This window comes from Cannabis sativa, chromosome 1 (genome assembly GCF_029168945.1).
Source record: "Cannabis sativa cultivar Pink pepper isolate KNU-18-1 chromosome 1, ASM2916894v1, whole genome shotgun sequence".
NCBI classification, from domain to species: domain Eukaryota; kingdom Viridiplantae; phylum Streptophyta; class Magnoliopsida; order Rosales; family Cannabaceae; genus Cannabis; species Cannabis sativa.
In genome coordinates, this window is record NC_083601.1 from 42,658,319 (window position 1) to 42,677,157 (window position 18,839).

An 18,839-nucleotide genomic window follows, 5' to 3' on the forward strand; every position below is an offset into this window, starting at 1 on the left:
GACAAACTTTCCAACAAAAAAAAAATAAATTACACCAAACATCGTAATGCAATTTAGGAAGTGACTAAAAGCTACGTCGATAAAAAGAAAAGTTTTAAGTTTTCTCTCTTTAGATCTATTACATTGTTTTTAAGGTTTGAAGCTTGCTCTAACCAGAGCTCACTAGCCCTCTTATGTGTATGTGTGTGGCTTTAGTCGGGGTGGTTCCTTTTTCTCCCTTTTTTTGGCCTCTTGGATATTGTCTTTTTTTTTTTAGTTTGTTGTTTTGCTAGTGATTTCGTGTTCGGTTGATTCTTTAGTAATCAGCGATCTACGTGGTCATTATCTATTTTTTTGTTAAAAATTTTATATATCAATGGAAGATAAAGTAAAAAATTACAATTCTATTATAAAAATAATACACGGTTTAAAAAATTAATTAAATAGATATTAAAACAACATATACTACACTATATATATAAGAAAGGTAAAAAGAAGAGGCTTGAGAGTATGCGAGACAGACGTGTGCCTCAGGCCCCCGAACGCTCAAGGCCTTAAAATTGTAAAAAAAAATCTTTAGTATATAGAAAAAATATTAAATAATTAAATATTATGATAAACATTATTTGATGTAATGGTAAAGAATTTTATTTAAGCTAAGAGCTCAAGAGATTTATTACTAACATCTACATTTTTATTTTTTTAAAAAATATTTAATGTGTGGTTATGAACGATTGAACCTTAGAAAAAGTCTTACTATTACACTAGCATTACAATTTTGTTAATAATTTAAACTATATATAGGAGTCCAATAATTTAATTTTGTCTTAAGTTCTATATACTTTAAGATCGGGTACTAGAGGTTCACAGAGATTAAATGGATTACAAAATTAAAGGATACTTGAGTGATAAAGGTTTAGTGTTCAATATGGGTTCTTTGTGGTGCTGTTGGGGGCTTCTCCATCACCATTATGGATTAATGTATGTCTCATCGATGATATCTAGTCATTTTGGCAAGAATATCTTGGTTTTTCTATTTGATCGTCAAATAAGGAGATTTTTAAATCTTTATTAGCTCTATGTTATGTATTTTAACCTTTTGTGATTGAGAATTATAAGATGATTAGTTTTATTATTAGCTGATAGTCATAAGTAAACATTTAGTTTAGATTGTAAAACTAATATACTTCACACTAGTTTAGTGTCTAATCTTGGTGACTTAGTTGAGTTGATATTGTAATTTTCTTTTATTTTATTATAAATAACTTGGTAAATACATTTAATAGACTTATTTGTGTTGATTTTAAGTTATATCTTCCTCAATGTATAGTCACAATGATATGATAACATTAACTAAAATTATATTAGATGGTTAATTATTACAATTTTTTTTAAAGTAAATTAATCATCAGATATCAATTTAAGTTTAATTTTCTGTATTTATTCTTGAAAAATTGATGGAAAAAGGAAAAAAAGAAAAAAAAAGAAGAAAAATTGTTAAACAAATTTGAGGGATGAGTCTGGTGGGGACATGACTGGAATAACATTTGTATGTTTATATATAGAGCTCCAGCCATCGTGAATATTTCCTTTCCCTGAGACGCTTCTCTCCTATTTTGCCTCACGCGCCTCTCCCTTCTCTTCATTTCTCCCGAGGGACTTTTTTTGTTTTTGTTTCTTCGTTCAAACCCTAACCTCAAACTTTTACTGGAAAATCTCTAAATTTTATCGGGAAATCGCCGGGAAAATGCAGCAGCAGAGGCTGAAGCAGCAACAGCAACAAGCTCTGATGCAACAGGCTCTTCTCCAGCAACATTCTATTTACCACCCGGGACTTTTAGCTGCCCCTCAGGTTCGAGCTATTTCGTTTCCTTTTTATAATTTTTTTTTTTTGTTTTCGACTTTTGGTTTGATTGCGATTCCTTTTTTGAATGCTCTGTCTTAGGTTCCGTTTTCTAGAGTTGATCTTCGATTCTGATTGTAGTTTTAGGGGTTGGATTGTGAATTCTAGGGTTCTGATTTTCATTTGTTTGGAAATGGACGAACTGCAAATTTGCGTAGCTTGTTTTTAGTAATGTTTTGGGTATTTTTGTTTGTTCGTTATAATTTTTTTATTGTTTGATTTGTATTTTGATATGGCATTAGATTCTAGATTTAGCAATAATGCTTTTAGGAGGTTTGTATTTGGCTGAGAAAATTCTTGAATTTTGAAGCTGATATGTTGTTTTTTCTTTGGCATTACATAATGTATTACTGGTGTCTAATGAGCATTTAGCTGTAGGAGGTCGGACGCTCTGCAATTGTTTTGTTCTCCTATAGAAGCTTGTTTTCCCCTCTCCTATTCATCTTTTCTTTAAAATTTTAAATGATCAAACAATCGTCCATGGAATAACTGTTTGTTTAGATTTAATGGTACAATTTCTCTTTTCGCTATATTCTTATATTCTATTATTATTTATTTAAAATTTTCACGAGTTAATGTGTTTTTCGGTAATTAATTATAATTGTCTATAATAAGCGGGCTGTGTTCAAATCTTAAAACGATTTCATTTTATTGTTTTTCTTGCCGTGTTAGCATATACTTTTGAGAAAACAACTGTCCTATTAGTAATGGATTTCAAGAATTAATTATAATTCTCTAATGAGGGGGCCGTGTTTAAATCTTAAAAATATTTTATTTTATTGTTTTCTTGCTGGGTTAGCTTATACTGTTGAGCAAACAACTGTCTTATTATTAATGGATTTCAAGACTTAAACGTTGTATATCTACATGGGTAATGATTCTTCTACTAAATGATAGTTAGCTTAGCTAAACTTTCTAATTTGAGAATGTATTGTTTAATTCATATTTATTTCATTACTTTATGTAACATGTCTGCTGTAGACTTGTAGTTCACCTTTCTAAATTATGAGTTTTGATTGATCTCTTTTTACTAGGGTGATTTTGTTGAAGGAAATATTATGTATTGTTTGCCTACATAGTAAATGCATAACACGCCGATAAGTTCAGTGAAATATGCCATCTGTTGGGGTAGATAAAGTAGGAACCATTAATATATATACTTTCTTTTTCTTTTTGTTTGTTTGTTTATTTATTTATTTATTTTTGCAGATTGAGCCAATTCCTAGTGGAAATTTGCCTCCTGGTTTTGATCCAAGTAGTTGCCGCAGTGTGTGAGTGTCTGTTTAATCTTTTTTTGGTTTTCCTTTTTATTTGTTCGACGTTTCCTTGTATGTTGTGGGTTTTCTCGCATGCTATTGTAATTAGTTTTACGAGTAATGCTATAGGCACAATCAAATTACACACAATGATGTGTATTCAATTTTAGCCATATATAATTTTAAGTGGGGATCATATCAATTTTAATGTATAGTTGAGATTCATTACACATAATTGTAGGTATAAAGTGTGTAATTTAAGTGTGTCACAAATCACAATCATTATTCTTAATTTCACATATCTGTTTCTTATAACCATATTCTCCATAGTTACACGCTTTCTTGTTACGTTTACCTGTTATTAAATCATCCATCTCTTGTAATGTTTCTTCTTACATTACGTTTTGTTTTTTCACAATTGAGGGCAATCACTTATGGCTGAATCTATTTTTTTCCCCTTTTTCTCTCTTCTTTCTTTAAAACTTCCAGCTTTTTTATTTTTGAGAAATCGCAGGTACGTTGGTAACATTCATACACAGGTAACGGAGCCACTTCTTCAAGAGGTTTTTGCAAGTACTGGTGCTGTGGAAGGCTGCAAGCTTATAAGAAAGGAAAAGGTAATCTCCTAATTTTATTTAAATTTCATTATTTTTTTCATTCTATCTCGCGTAGAAGTTTTTAATTTTTTGTAGATTAAATATTTTAAAACTTGGATTATCTAGTAATTAGTTTCTTAATTTTGTTTTACTGTTTTGTTTGCTTTATCACTTTGTTGGTTTTCTTGTTTGGTTCATGCAGTCATCCTATGGATTTGTTCATTATTTCGATCGTAGATCAGCTGCCCTTGCCATATTGTCTCTCAATGGAAGGCATCTGTAAGTGAATTTTTAATAATCTATGTTTGTTAATTTGGTGATCATTTTCTCTTACATCTTATTATGTGATTCAGGTTTGGTCAGCCTATCAAAGTAAATTGGGCATACGCTAGTGGTCAGAGGGAGGATACATCAGGTTCGTTTATGCTTGTGTTTAACTATCATGCTTGATTGTCGAACTGGTTTTCGAATGGTGTAGCATTTATCTCTGTTTCTGCTTTATGACAATGTTTGTTATAATACACAGGTCATTTTAACATTTTTGTTGGTGATCTCAGCCCCGAGGTTACCGATTCTACCTTGTTTGCGTGCTTTTCTGTTTATCCCAGTTGTTCGTAAGCTTCAGCACTGTGACTCCGTTTTACTCATTTGATTACTGTTTGTTAAGTGCACAACTGCTTATGCAGTTATAGTACATTACGTCACCGATAATGCTTTTATCATTTAGTTTACTTAAGCTCAATTTACTTGGTTTTTAGTCATCTTTAATTTCTCCTCTTTTTCTTAGAGATGCAAGGGTTATGTGGGATCAGAAAACTGGGCGATCAAGAGGCTTTGGGTTTGTTTCATTCCGAAACCAGCAGGTACCGTTTTAATTTGGTCTGCTAGTGCTTTTTCCCCTCTTCTATTATGCTATCTTTTTGTAATCATCTGTGTGTGGCATTGCTTTTTCAGGACGCTCAAAGTGCAATAAATGACTTAACTGGTGAGAACGATTTTATTGTCTGCCATTTATATTTTCTTAAAAAAAATTGAAGTTTTAGCTTAACTTAATGAGGATGTATGTCTTTAACTTGCCTATGTTAATAACTTTTGAGTAATTTTGCATGTTTTTAGCTCTTCTTCTCCAGTATACAATATGGAATTTTTTTCACCTAAAATTTCCTAAAAATATTACCATAAATAATCTCATCAATTGCAATTTGACTCTTTAAATTCATCATGACCATCAGACATTTTTGAACACCCCTATATTTGACAGAGGCTGAAACTCTTTTGTTTTCTATGTTCCTTTTTTTCCAAGCCTATTGCTGATTCTTTTAAATTCATTTTTCAGGTAAGTGGTTAGGTAGCAGACAGATACGATGTAATTGGGCTACAAAAGGTGCTGTTTCAAATGAGGACGCCAAAAGCACAGACGCAAAAAGTGTGGTAGAGCTAACAAATGGCTCATCAGGTGAGGCAAATGGCTAGTTTCTTTTAGTTGTTCTAGTTTGGAAAGTGTGCACTATCACTAATTCCCCGCCCCCCCCCCCCGTTTTTTTTTTTCCAACAAATCGGGTTCCAGCCCATGCCCCCTACTCACATTTCCAGCCACTTGAGCTAGCCTCAAGTGGTCATTTTACTTGTGAACTGTTTAAGTCAGAATCTATTTTCAATTATATTATGCACAAATGATTATCTTTGAGTTGGAGTACAAAACTTCGTTCTTTTTTATTTTTAAGAAAAACAAAACTTCCTTACTTAAGTTATTTATAGTTATATTCTTGATTTTAAAATGGGAAATACAAAGATTCAAGATGTGTCATAGCTCAGTCATATTATCTATCTTCTGTCTCCATTGTAAATAGAGGGCCACTGTCTCAAGATATGAAATTGTATATATCGTTTTGATTGTGCAGAAGATGGCAAGGAGGTGACTAACAGTGAGGCCCCAGAAAACAACCCTCAATATACTACCGTGTATGTTGGAAATCTTGCTCCCGAAGTAAGTAATTATTGTCATATGCATGGAACTTTATGCTATTGACGTGGAATGGTAGGCGTGTCTAGTTAGTAGCAGAACTGAACTTGGTTGTGAACACCTTGTCAAGATCATCTACCAAAAAAAAGTCATTCTACATAATCAAAATTGTCCACTCTTTTAAGATGGAATTATTTTTGTTTGTCTTGGTGATATTGCATCATAGAGGTTACAGCGTTGATATTAATGTGAGCAACCTTCTTGTTGGGTGTCCAATTTACAGGTCACTCAGCTTGATTTGCATCGTCATTTTCACTCGCTTGGTGCTGGGGTGCTCGAAGAGGTTAGAGTTCAGCGTGATAAAGGTTTTGGTTTTGTGAGGTATAGTACTCATGCTGAGGCAGCTCTGGCAATTCAGATGGGAAACACCCAGTCGCTTTTATGTGGACGACAAATTAAGGTGTGGTTCAGTACTTCACTCTTGGCCATTTTATTTTTAACTGAACCAGTCTAGTCTGATTTGCTTTACTTAGAGATCATACCAGTTACTTCACATGTTGAGACTTCAATACGATCAAGTTTTCAACCCCTGAAATTTTACAAGTACTGGATTAGGCTGTTCAATCTATAGGGGCAGGGGACAACTCCTTCCTCGCCAGGGAAACAGGGAGTATGATATCTAACCATTTGTAATAAGATGCAATTTCGTGTTAGTACCATAATTAGCTAGTCTTGTGTTATCTTATAGGGTTATTAAGGTTTTGTAAAGATGTCGTGTTAGTAAAAATTCTTGAAACCTCCTGAGCAAGAAATTGGAGTGTGCAGTTGTGCATTTTGATGATCACTGCTAAGGATATAGTTTCTATTTCCAATAATTAACTGACCTTTTTTTTTTTATTGTAGTGCTCTTGGGGGAGCAAGCCCACTCCACCGGGGACAGCTTCGAACCCATTACCTCCCCCTGTTGCTGCTGCACCTTTACCTGGCCTCTCTGCCACTGATATTTTGGCCTATGAGCGTCAGCTACAAATGAGCAAGATGGGAGGTGTACATGCCCTCATGCATCCACAGGGACAGCATCTTAAGCAGGCTGCAATGGGAATGGGTGCTGCTGGCGCAAGCCAGGCTATATATGACGGCGGATTCCAGAGTGTTGCTGCTGCTCAGCAACTCATGTACTACCAGTAATGCATAATTATAACGCTGTAATCCCGGTCATATTTCCTGTGTTATGCAGACTTTCTCTTGAGTTCATAAAACCTTTAGGAAATCCTTTTTTTTTTTTTTTTTTTATTTAATCCTTTTTCGGGGTGGGGACGTCACCCTGCATAATGTGATTGCTATTTGTATGGATGTGTATGGTGTATGATTTTGTGGTCTTTCTTATGATGAGTGGTTACGATTATCAGAGGGAGTTGGTTATAGTATAAACAAGCAGTGATGGCTTTAGATTTTTTTTTTGGTTGCTAATTTGCTTAGTCTTTTTTACATTTTTTTTTTAATTTCCAACCATTCAGCTGATTTTGGGTTGTAAACCTTCATTTACTGCCGCTTCCCCCATTTTTGGCCCGTATTTTAGGTACTGTTGTGATGATTAATTCTCGAATCGATATATTATTGATTGTGATTTTGGTCTTTAGTATTTTTTTTTTCTATTTAATTTTTATCATAATCTCTACAAGACTACAACCGGGTTACTCCTTCCTTTCCAATTATTTATTCAAATTGAGTTTAAAGCATTCTACACCTTAGAAAAAGCATTCTACACATTTTTGAACACAAGTAAACTGAAAAGATCCGCAGGCCATTCTCCGTACCCTCAACTAAATTTTCTAACACCCTGGAGCAGCTTAAACAAAATGATTTTATCAGTCTTTTTCCAACCTTGAAATATACTGGTCATAAAATTTTGCTGCACGCTCAAGATCTCCAAGCTCGGTATAACAATCGGCTATAGCTCCATAAGCTTCGGTGTTTCCTGAATTCTCTCTTTCACGTTCGGAGATCTCCAAAACCAATGAATGGTATTTTATAGCCTCCTGATACTTACCTTGCCTTTGAAGGGAAGCTCCTGTGTCAGCAAAAAAAAAAAATGAAAAAAAGGAGCCAAATCAACGCCTGTATAAAAAACGTTCATGGCCACTCTTAAAAGTTTTATAAAATATACAAACACAAACCTAAGCCTCTGGCTGCTTTCTTCTCCTCTATAGCATCATTCAATTCTTGAGCAAGTTGAAGGGCAGTCTTAAATTCCACAAATGCTTTCTCTGGTTCTTGATTCCTCAAAAAATTCTTCCCAGCTTTCAAACGGGAAATCAATTCTTGCTTCCTTGAATCAATTATTACCTCACTCTCTGGTATTCTTCCTGCTGTAGGGGCATAACTTAATGTGGGAGCATAAGACTCGATCTTTGCTTGCCTTCTAAGAGCTGCATTTATCTGGCGAAGCTGTTCATTCAATCGTTGCAGCTCTGCCTTCCTTTGCCGAGCGAGCAAACCTACAATATGGTATGCATTATTTTCAAGCACAAACGTTGCTACATAAAAAAAGTAGTTCTAAATTTCACACAAGTTTTTATTTTTTTCCCCTCTCTTTCTCTGCCTACATTATTAAGCTTTACATCTTTACATAACAACCAACTCATTATATGTATATCGAATTTCCTAAGTGGCGTGAGGAGGTCACAGTGAGAACAATTTCTAAGTCTATACTAGACTAGAAAAGCACCAACCCATTACCTCCAACAGTAGCCCCAATAAGAGCTACAGCGAGCAGCACAGGCATGTTGGACATAGAATTATCAGCCTCACATGTTTCTGCTAAAGCTTTAAAAGGCACAGTGACCAGAGCGTTGCTAACAAAAAATGCCACTGCCGGGACGTTAACCTGCATGTTTCCCTGCCAAAGAAAGAAGTCAATATGACATAAGACATCATTAACAAGAGGCACCTCCACATTCCGACAATAAACAATACTAATGGTCTAAAACAGCAGAATGCAATTGTTTTCAGGACAAGTCAGAAATGCTCTCATTTAGTGGAACTTGGAGATACTTGGCCTTACACCTCTTCATCATACCATTGATGAATGAAGCAGACTAAGATTGCATTTGCATATTATCAAACCATAAATTAGCACAAGTAAAAATAACCACCAAATGAGGGAACAGCTGATGGGTGACTCACCATCATACCTGACTATGGTGTATCTCTAACACTTCATTGTGAGTATCTTTGAGTGATGATTTAAGCTTTTCCACTTTCAATGAAAACGAAGCTAATTTTCCTGACTCGGAGAAAGAAAAAAATAATCAATACATAGATGAACAAAACCGTCGACCTAAGCACACAGACCAAAATTAAAAATTAAAAAAAAAAGGATTTTCTATCACTTCCACTTGCTCAAAAGATACAGATTTCTTCCCTTATTATTATTTCAATTGTTTACCACTTCAAATTCCATTACGAAAGGATTTTCTTTAAGGATTATTTTCATTACATACAATTTTTCTAAACAATGGTAGCAACCTCAGGTTAAATGAAATGCATTTTAAGTTTCATTAATAACTTTCCTTCAAGAAAAAAATCGAATTTGAATTGATCTCATAATTCTACGGTACCTCAACAACCCCAAAAAGACAAAAAAAAGTGCAGAAATTTGGAGGTTAATGTATCCTATAAGAACAAAAATACAGAAATCAGTGGTAGAGAAGCGAAGAGAAGAACTGACCGGGAAGATGGGACTTGGGAGAGAATTGATCGGCCGGGAAGGGTTTGGAGGAGGAGGAGTTGTTGGGGCGAGTGAGGAAACAAGAGCTGCGGACCATCACCGCCATCGTTTCGGATAAAACTTTTGTCAAAACTAATTTTACAGATATTAAAAACAATCAAAACAATTCCCCTACAATTAATATAATCGCAAAACAACCTTACTTTTCCACTGAATTACCTTTAATACCACTTTGGATATTCCTGTGGGCTTTTCTTCAGTATTCACCTACGCTTTTATAAGCTTATTCAATAAAAAATATATAAATTATTAAAATCTAGAAATAAGAAGTTTTTTTTTAGGATTAATGTCCCCAAATTGTTTATTATTTGAATTCAGTTTCTAAGAATCACAGCTTTTTAAGTTTTGAAAATGTTAGTCAACTTTTTACTAAATTTTATGAATAATATTTATCTCCAAATACTTACATTGTATTGATTATTGAATAGTAATAATAAAAAGTAATTCAAAAACTAAACAAGTTGTGAAAAATTGATTGCTACTATTTTTACAACTGAAGAATTTGATTGTAAGAAAATATTTCTTAAGGACAAAATTGTCAAACATTGTAAAATTTAAGAGTATTAATGCTAAAACCCCCCAAAAAGATATTAAAAAAAAAAAGAAGAAATAGCCTAGAACGATACCAACCATAGTTTTGGTTTTACATTCCCATTCCCATTCCCAATCCCAATCTCCATACCAAACACCCCATTGGATAGTTTAGGTAGGAGACACTTTGAATAATTAAGTGAAATAATCAAAATTAACTACATGATTGAATTAACGAAGAGGAGAAACGTCATAACGTTTTCCTCCATGACGTTTGTAATAGAAATTAACATCTTGAATATGTTGAACTACATAATAATGCTGGCCTCCATTTGGTACCATACTCAGTCCAAATTCATCTCCCATGTCATATAATTTAAGACTTTTGAGGGTTCTCAAGTGTTTGATCCCAAGTGGTATTTCCTTCAGCCTTGTACTCTCTCCAATCGTAAACTCTTCAAGGTAAGGCAATGCCCACTCATCTATACTTATTGAATTCAATCTGGACAACCCTCTTACGCTTAGTACCTTCAAGTTTTGAAACCCGCCATTCTTGAACCGCAGCTGCTCGCCATCATAGGCCTCGTACAGCTCGAGCTTGATCAATGAGACTAGATATTGAATGTCCTCTAGTGGATCATCTGTCAACTTTGAGAACCGTAGAGTTAATCTTTCTAGTGTTTGAAGTCGAGGAATGCAGCCTGGCAACTTGTCAAGACAACCTTCCAAGTGTAGTGACCGAAGAAGTGAGGGAAATGAGAGTGTTCCCAAGTCAAGAATCTCATCTGAACTCAAAGAAAACAGCTGCAAGTTTTCGAGTTGGTACATGGTATCAAATGAAGTACATAAAGCTCTTGAGGTTTCCTTTGTCAACTTTGTAATGCCCAACTTCTTTAACTGACTGAACTTTCTAAGCTCTTTCATTAGTCCAACATCATTATTTGCCTCTATATGATAGAGTTTTCTCAGTCCATCCCAATGGCCAAACCCTTCGTTTATCTTAACTCCTCGTACTGTATTCAAAAGGGTATCTCTTCTTTTGCCATAGTAGTATGCTAGAATGTATTTTAGCTCACGAAGATTGTTTATTTCGATTGGCAGCTCACATACTAGAGAGTACTTCAAATCCAAAGTCTGAAGCCTTTGCAGCTTACTTATTGACTTTGGAAGCATCATAATTGTTGTGTTTCTCACACTTAGATAAGTTAGAAATATCAGATTTCCAACTTCTTCAGGAACAAAAACTCGATTACCGCAGCCTTCAAGATCCAAAAGTTTCAAGAGCTTGTACCTGTCATTTGCATACCATTTAGTACTATTGAAAGGATCAATGGACTCACCAACCATGTATGGAAAGCGAGGGCGTATGTGTGAGTCAGTGAAGTTATCTTCATTGGACTCTTCTGGCTGCTTACTGCGAACAAAACCAGACTTTGTATCACATACCAATTGGATAGCTTCGTGCATTAGATTCTGAACTCGACACCATCTTGGTTTCCCATTAATAGTACTATTGGCATCTGGTACCTGAATCAAGCTTAAACTCACAAGCTCATTCAAGTGGTCATTTCCCATATCTTCACTTTCAACAAATCCTTCAGCAACCAATTGCCTTACTAACCTTTTCCAACTGACCAAATAGTCCTTGGGGTAAACACCAAAGTAGAGAAAGCAAGCTTCAATACTCAAAGGAAGATAGCCAAACTGAGGCAGTAAACTCTCTGATATATCCTTCAGAAGAGCATTCAACTTCAACATTGAAGAATTTTTTTCAAGAAACTGTTTCCAGCCAAGGAAGGTTTTGTCTTTAGTTGACAAAAATCTACCAACAGCCACCAGAGCAGCTGGTAAGCCTTCGCATCTTTGGAGGATTTCATGAGACAGTTTCTCCATCTCTGGTGGGAAAAATGTGATTTGTTGGGACACATTTTTGCTGAATAGTTCAAAGGCCATTGTTGGCTCAAGAGGCTGCATCTCCATGACTCGAACAAAGAAAAATTGTGGCCACCAAACATCCAAATTCTTGTAAACCCGAGTTGTGATTATTATTGTACAGCCTCGTTTGGTTTCTGGTAAAACTTTTTTCAAATGCTCACAGAAACTAACATTCCAAACATCATCAAACACAAACATATACCTTTCCTCTTCCAACAAGTGCTGTAACAACTCACCTTGATGATGTTGATCATGATGATTGTTCAAATCATTGCCAAGTCCTAATGGATCAGAATCTGTAGTTGCCTGATGGAACTGTCTTACCATTGAAGCTATGACCTTTTGGTTACTGAATGTTTGAGAGACTGTAACCCAAGCTTTGCAGCTGAAGTGGTCACTGATTTGAGTCTTGTTATAAACTAACTTGGCCAGAGTTGTTTTTCCAAGTCCTCCCATGCCTACTATGAAAATCACTTTGTGCTTGAATTCATTGTCTAATAACCAACCTTCCAATTCAGCTTCATAAGATTCAAAACCAACAACTTCAGGAGGATCACTAGTACTTGCTCCTTCATTGATTAGTCCCAAATCATTACACCATTGGGAACTTGTTTCCATAATTAGGTTACTCTTTTCTTATTGTATATTCTAATAAACTTATCTGCTCACAATTATCTCATAATTATTTATCTATACTTTTTTGCCTTAGTTGTGTGCTTTGTCTTGTGATTATTGATTACAATCAATTATTAATTGAACTTTGCAGTTTAGAGTACTATTGCCTCTAAAGAAAACTTAGTCAAGTCGTTTTTTATGTACTAATTTAATATGTTTTAATTTAGAAAAGTAATATTGTCCTTCAATTGGCTTTTCCAGGCAGGAGCCACTTGACCAACATGGAGGCTCTATTCAGACTGTAACCATCTAACTAAGTATATCTAAATTAAAGAGGCTGTCATAGTCTTTTACCTAACCAAAAATAGTGTCTTTATTTTCAGTAAAAGACAGAAAAGACTTCACATTCACATGCATGGTATGGTTGAAATTTATTTTATAGCCACCCAATGCACTGATTCCTCTATGGCATGGCAAAGACAATTTATGCCATTTATCTTAGTGGAAATGACTGATAGGTATTTTATTTTTCCAAGAACCAATCCAGTATAGCTATCATCTATTCAATAATGTTGTGGGAATTTTGATAAGTTGGTGGGTGGAAAAATAAACAGCCTTTTCGTTAATTTCTTCACTAGTGGGAGAGAGAACTTATCAAATATCAATATTCAGCAGGAATTTAATAAGTTTTCTTTTTTTTTTTTTAAAAAAAAAAAAATTAGGAACTTAATAAGTTAAGAAAATATTATTGTCTAGTATTTATGTGAGACATATTATCTAGTGTGATGATAGAACTTTTTTTTTTACTAGTATTATTTAGCATAAAAAATTTTCCTTTAATTTTTTTTGGAAAATGACTTTTCTAAAAAAAATTAAAGGATCCAAATGACTTTCACTTAAGATATCTAAAAGATTATTTTGTCATAAATTTTCAAAACAATATATATTGTACATACAAAGTCACAATTTTTTTTCACAATCCAAATGTTTTGCTATCATTGGTTTTTACACAATTTACAAGTAAAATGGGAAAATATTTCTTTTAAAAATAAAAATATTAAAAAGCATTGATGTCTATCGCTATTACTGGTCCAATTAATTATTACTCTCCTATATTTTAATGTAATAATTTTTAAAAAAAATATTAAAACAATCACAAAACAACTACCACTCATTAACAAAAAAGGAAAGGATTACTAAAATAACTAAATCAGTTATAAATGTGGAATAGAAAGGAGCCAACTAAGCTCGAGTAAAAACTAAAAACTTGAAGCGGGACCGTACGAACCTTTTGCTTTTCCGATCATACGAACCTATTTAAGTAACGGTTCGATCTTCAGTAAGATGATAAATGAAAACAAGATTTTGCCTTTTTCTTTTAAACCAATATGATACTGAGATTAGAAAAAAGCTCACCATATCTGTTTTATAATTTATTGTAATGTTGAAACATTTTACTCTTACGTTTGCAACTCCACTACTCATTTTTGGCTGTTGAGTTCTATCAATTGTTAATCTCTGATTAATTATGAGTTTTGGAGTGTTGAGATTGAACCCATCACGTCCTCCATGAGACTGAGAAGAGAGTGTGGAAGAAGCCTAGGGCTAGGACCAGAGTCTCTTTCGATTCCTAGAATACCAACTTAGCAAGCATATTCGTTAAAACTCTCTTTAGTCTTTAGGTCCACCCACCCACCCCATCTTTTTTATGTATTATGTTTCTTCTACTTTCTTATTACTTCACTCCGCATATAAGCCCCTAATTTAAATTCAATCTCCCTTCACTGTTCAAAGATGCGAACTTGATCAAACACTCGCAGAGAAAGGTAATTTTTTTTTTAATATAAATATATGAATTTTGATCATAATTTGAAATAATTTTATCTTGTATTTGTATGTTTAAATGCATATATATAACACATGTAAGAAGATTTAAGCAAAGTCTTTACTTCTATTCATTTTGTTGTCTTGTGATTTCAATAGTCTCTTCTTCAATCTTTGATGTGCATTATTACGAAGGAGTTCAGTATGAGAGTTGAAATTTACTATTAATCTTGTCTGGTTAATTTAATATAATAAATAATGCTATAAGAAGAGAATAATGGAGGTCTGTGCTGTATTCTACATTATTGAATATCTAGGTTGTCATTAATTTGAAGTTTAAATCCTCTTATTGTGTTAATTTCATTTAGGGGAGGAAACAAAACAAAACAGATGGATCAACACTCCATAGACGTAGACATACAAGTTTCTGTAGTGACAGAGAAACTGAGTGATCTACTAGCTCAGCACCTGTTTGTTCACCCAAGGCTAAGACGAGAAGTTAGATGGGCAACCAATGACCTCCATGAATATTTAAGAAGGTTCAGAGACTCAGCTCACAAACACAAAATGGATAAAAAGGTTCCCAAATTCGAGTATAGAGTTCTACAAGATTGCTTTATGGTGGACAATATCACTGATATTTTCCTCACCACAAGAACAATGCTTATTCATAGACAAAAAGGTCCAATGCGCCCTTTCCTCCGCCTCAGCTCAGTGTGGAGCCAAAAATTCTTGATGGATGGGATGAAAAAGGTCAGGCTTTCTTTCATCAACTTCTGGAACAAGTCCTTAGAGGAGCTCACGCTCTCAACCTCTGGCCAAGACATTGAAGAAAATCTTTCAAGTGACACAGCTTCTTGCTATAGCAGTTCCCTTGACACTAGCATGGTATCAGGTGTTATTGGTCTTGACAAAGAAGAAGAGGCTCTAGTTGCTCAGATGCTTCGGTCTGACGATCTTGGATGTCAACTTCGTGTCATTTCAATTGTCGGTATTGTAGGCTGTGGGAAGACAACTCTGGCTAAGACCGTATACAATAGACCAGATATTAAGGAGCATTTCCGTGTCATGGTTTGGATTCATGTGCCAACAAGTTTTAGTGTTAGAGATTTGTTGATTGACATATGCAAACAAGCTATGAGTATGAATGAAGCAAAAGTTGTGTCGGAGGAAAACTATAACAACTTGAGAAGGAGTCTTGCTACAATTCTGGAGGAAAACAGATATCTGATAGTCATGGATAATGTCTGGTCAACTCAGTTATGGGATGAAGTAAAACATGTCTTCCCAGACACCAAAAGTGGTAGCAGAATTTTGTTGACAACGTGTGATAATGAAGTAGCATGGCGTGGGAGTTCGAGGGTTGATCAGGGCTGTGAGCTTATTCAACTTAACCGGCTTAGTGATGAAGATGTTTGGGCACTGTTCTTGAAAAATATGAGATGGAATGAAGATAGATTTAATGATTTGGAGTTGACATATTTTAGGAACAATGTTTTGAGAAAGTGTGATGGTTCACCTCTAGCAGTTACCAAGCTTTGTAGTTTGTTACCAGCCAAGAGTTCTGATTACCATGAACTGTTGAAATTGATTGATGATCATGTTAGTTCAGGTGATGATCAAAACCATCAATCTAGTTTCTCTTATAGGTTGACTTTAAGCTATCAAAACCTTCTTCCAAGGATAAGACCATGCTATCTTTATATGGGGCTCTTTCCTAGAGCATTTGAGATCCCAATAAGAAGATTGTTTCGGCTATGGATTGCAGAAGGATTGGTGATACCGGATTCGGGGTCTTCTCAAACACCTGAAGATCTAGCAGAAGACTATTTCAAAGAACTTGTCAATAAAAACATGATAGAGGTAACAAGGAGAAAATCTGATGGACGCCCCAAGACTTGTCGAATTCCAGGTATTCTTTATGATGTATTCTCTGCCAAAGCCATGGCTCTTGGCCTTTTTTTTGTTCATAAGTACTCTGAATATAATTCAGTCACTTCACCAAAGTTTCATGTTCGTCGGCTTGTGGAGTATGTTGATATGAAGAACTATCCTTCTTCGGATTTTCACAACCAACATCTTCTTTCATACATATCTTTCAATACCAGGAGAAGAGATACTCCTGCACATGAAGTAGGCATCTTTCTTGATAAGGTTACTGCTAAGCGTGGATTCGGGTTGCTCAGAGTGCTCGATCTTGAAGGTGTTTATAAGCCTAGGCTACCGGAGTCCCTTGGAAAACTTTTGCAGCTAAGATATCTTGGCTTGAGATGGACTTTCCTAGATTCACTTACTGATTCAGTTGGTGGTCTAGTGTACTTGGAGACTTTGGATGTCAAGCACACCAATATAACCACTTTGTCTACTTCAATTTGGAAGGCCAAAAATCTTAGACATCTGTACATGAATGAGGTTCATTTCGATGTGTCAGTTCAGAAACGGCCTCGTGGCTCTCTAACCAACTTGCAGACCTTATGGGGGCTATCTGTAGGGAGTACAAGCCTTGTTGTGAATTGGCTGAGCAAATTGGTTGGCCTCAGAAAATTGGGATTGACATGCCATTCAACAAGAATTCAGGCCATAGCTGATTGGATTTCAAAACTTACTGATCTTCAATCTTTGAAGTTGAGATCAATTGATGAATTTGGTCAACCTTCAGATCTCAAGTTGGTTAACATGGCTCTGCACCACAAGCTCACTGACTTGTATTTGCTTGGAGTTTTGCCAAAATTAGCAGCTAATGAAATATTTCAATTCCCACCAAACTTGAAAATTCTTACTTTGTCTGGATCCCAACTAGACGAAGAATCGATAACATTGCTAGGAAAACTTCCTCAATTAAACATCCTCAGGCTTTTTGGTAGCTCATATTCAGGTAGAAAAATGGAATGTATTTGTGGTGATTTTCCAGAACTTGTTGTTCTGAAACTTTGGATGCTTGAAGAATTGGAAGAATGGAAGATAGAGGAAGGAGCAATGTCCCATCTTAGAGAGCTAGAGATCAGACGCTGCCCAAATATGAAGCAAGTAGAAGGGCTAAACCACCTAACAACCTTGAAAGACTTGACCTTAACAAATATGCCATTGCATCTTGTACAAAATGTTAAAGCAAACGTGGATGGGGCTACATCGATCACTGTAAATGAGTGGAAGTTTTGACCTATGCAGTTTCATCTTATCATACCATCCCAAACCAAAATAATTCAAAGTTGGGCCTTATGATTGGTTCATTATATTTAGATCAATCTAAATAAACATCTTATGCTTCCTATGTATTATGTTAAAGTACTCATTTATCATGAATGTAAGGATGATTTACAAGCTAACACCAAAATAAACACAGTAAGAGCATCTCTAAGGAGTACATCAAATTTGATGTTACACTATCACTAAATTTAGTGTTAAAAATTATCTTCTCTCCAACCATAACACCAAAAATTACACTAAAAAATATTTTTTATTATTATATTATTTTTTAATAAAATTAAAAAAAATTAATAATATATCAATTGTTATATTTAAATAATAATTAGTGCATCACTTTTAAATTGAAAATTTATTTTTATTACTATAAAATTAATTTATGGTATTCACTTTTAAATTTACACACAATAAATTAAAATATATTTTTATAATGTACCCTTCTAAATAAAAAAGTCAAACATATAACATACAGTTTGAATTTTCTTTTCGTTAAATTTTTTCAAATTTTTCAATAACATACCGGATGTCTTAAATAATTATAATGTACATGATCATAAAAAAAATTTCGGATCTAAAACAAGTAAGAGTATATCAATGCACTACTTTAAAAAAAATATTTTGTAATTTTATAAATATAAATAATAATATATATAATTATTAAATATATAAAAAAATGAAGAAAAAAAATGCAGTGTGCTACAGTGCACTGCATATATGCCGTGCACTGTAGCACAAACGGCAATATGCAGCCGTAGATGTCGTGTCCTTGGAGAAAATCTCACACATATTTAGTGTTTTGATGGCTCCTTGGAGAAGCCCTAATGTTTTGGTTTTAACTTCTGTACTTGCTATCTGTATTGTTACATGGCAGACTTGCAAATTTTTAGCACTGAAAGATGACTAATTATATATATTTTTTATTTGTCATTTTACACCACACAGCAAAAAAGAAAAAGAAAAAGAAAAATCATCTGAACTTAAGAAAACCATAATTTCTCTCGTTCCACTGTGGCACTATTTGTGATGAATTGACCTTTGGAGAAGAATAAAACTCAACCACTGCAATTGGAGACGAATATTGATATTCTACTGTAGCATAAGGGATTGTATTCCAAATTAAATATTTTAACCAAGACTGAAAACGACCGAGGAGTGTAGTTGACTTGTCAATTCAAGTACATGGTCCACAATATACTGTAGTGGAGCTGTGACAAGTGACAAGTGACAACATAGCTATATGACA

General features: G+C 34.4%; 4 protein-coding genes across 5 annotated transcripts; 2 read left to right on the plus strand and 2 right to left on the minus strand.

The window, feature by feature from the left end:
* The first annotated feature begins 1,480 nt into the window (after positions 1-1,480).
* LOC115707123 (oligouridylate-binding protein 1B) lies at positions 1,481-7,152 on the plus strand. The gene is made up of 12 exons (XM_030634981.2): positions 1,481-1,831; positions 3,092-3,153; positions 3,653-3,755; positions 3,937-4,013; positions 4,088-4,149; positions 4,261-4,348; positions 4,522-4,597; positions 4,689-4,719; positions 5,071-5,190; positions 5,636-5,721; positions 5,981-6,157; positions 6,601-7,152. The coding sequence occupies exons 1-12, from the start codon at positions 1,727-1,729 to the stop codon at positions 6,883-6,885; spliced, it is 1,272 nt and encodes a 423-aa protein (XP_030490841.2). The 5' UTR covers positions 1,481-1,726; the 3' UTR covers positions 6,886-7,152.
* A 239-nt stretch (positions 7,153-7,391) lies between these two features.
* Positions 7,392-9,792, minus strand: LOC115707124 (protein FLUORESCENT IN BLUE LIGHT, chloroplastic). Of its 2 annotated transcripts, XM_030634982.2 has the most exons (6): positions 9,647-9,792; positions 9,428-9,559; positions 8,892-8,983; positions 8,437-8,596; positions 7,875-8,195; positions 7,392-7,768 (listed from the first exon to the last, which is right to left on the minus strand). In XM_030634982.2, exons 2-6 carry the CDS (start codon positions 9,531-9,533, stop codon positions 7,566-7,568), a joined length of 882 nt encoding a protein of 293 aa, XP_030490842.2. In that variant the 5' UTR covers positions 9,534-9,559; positions 9,647-9,792; the 3' UTR covers positions 7,392-7,565. The 2 variants fall into 2 exon arrangements, with proteins under 2 accessions (XP_030490842.2, XP_030490843.1); XM_030634983.2 differs by lacking the exons at positions 9,428-9,559; positions 9,647-9,792 and having other exon boundaries at positions 8,884-8,987.
* Positions 9,793-10,249: 457 nt separating this feature from the next.
* Positions 10,250-12,571, minus strand: LOC115704542 (disease resistance protein RPM1). Its single transcript, XM_030631744.2, has one exon. It carries the CDS (start codon positions 12,569-12,571, stop codon positions 10,250-10,252), a length of 2,322 nt encoding a protein of 773 aa, XP_030487604.2.
* A 1,224-nt stretch (positions 12,572-13,795) lies between these two features.
* LOC115707510 (protein RECOGNITION OF PERONOSPORA PARASITICA 7) lies at positions 13,796-17,718 on the plus strand. The gene is made up of 2 exons (XM_030635505.2): positions 13,796-14,394; positions 14,761-17,718. The coding sequence occupies exon 2, from the start codon at positions 14,783-14,785 to the stop codon at positions 17,549-17,551; it is 2,769 nt and encodes a 922-aa protein (XP_030491365.2). The 5' UTR covers positions 13,796-14,394; positions 14,761-14,782; the 3' UTR covers positions 17,552-17,718.
* The last annotated feature ends 1,121 nt before the right edge of the window (positions 17,719-18,839 follow it).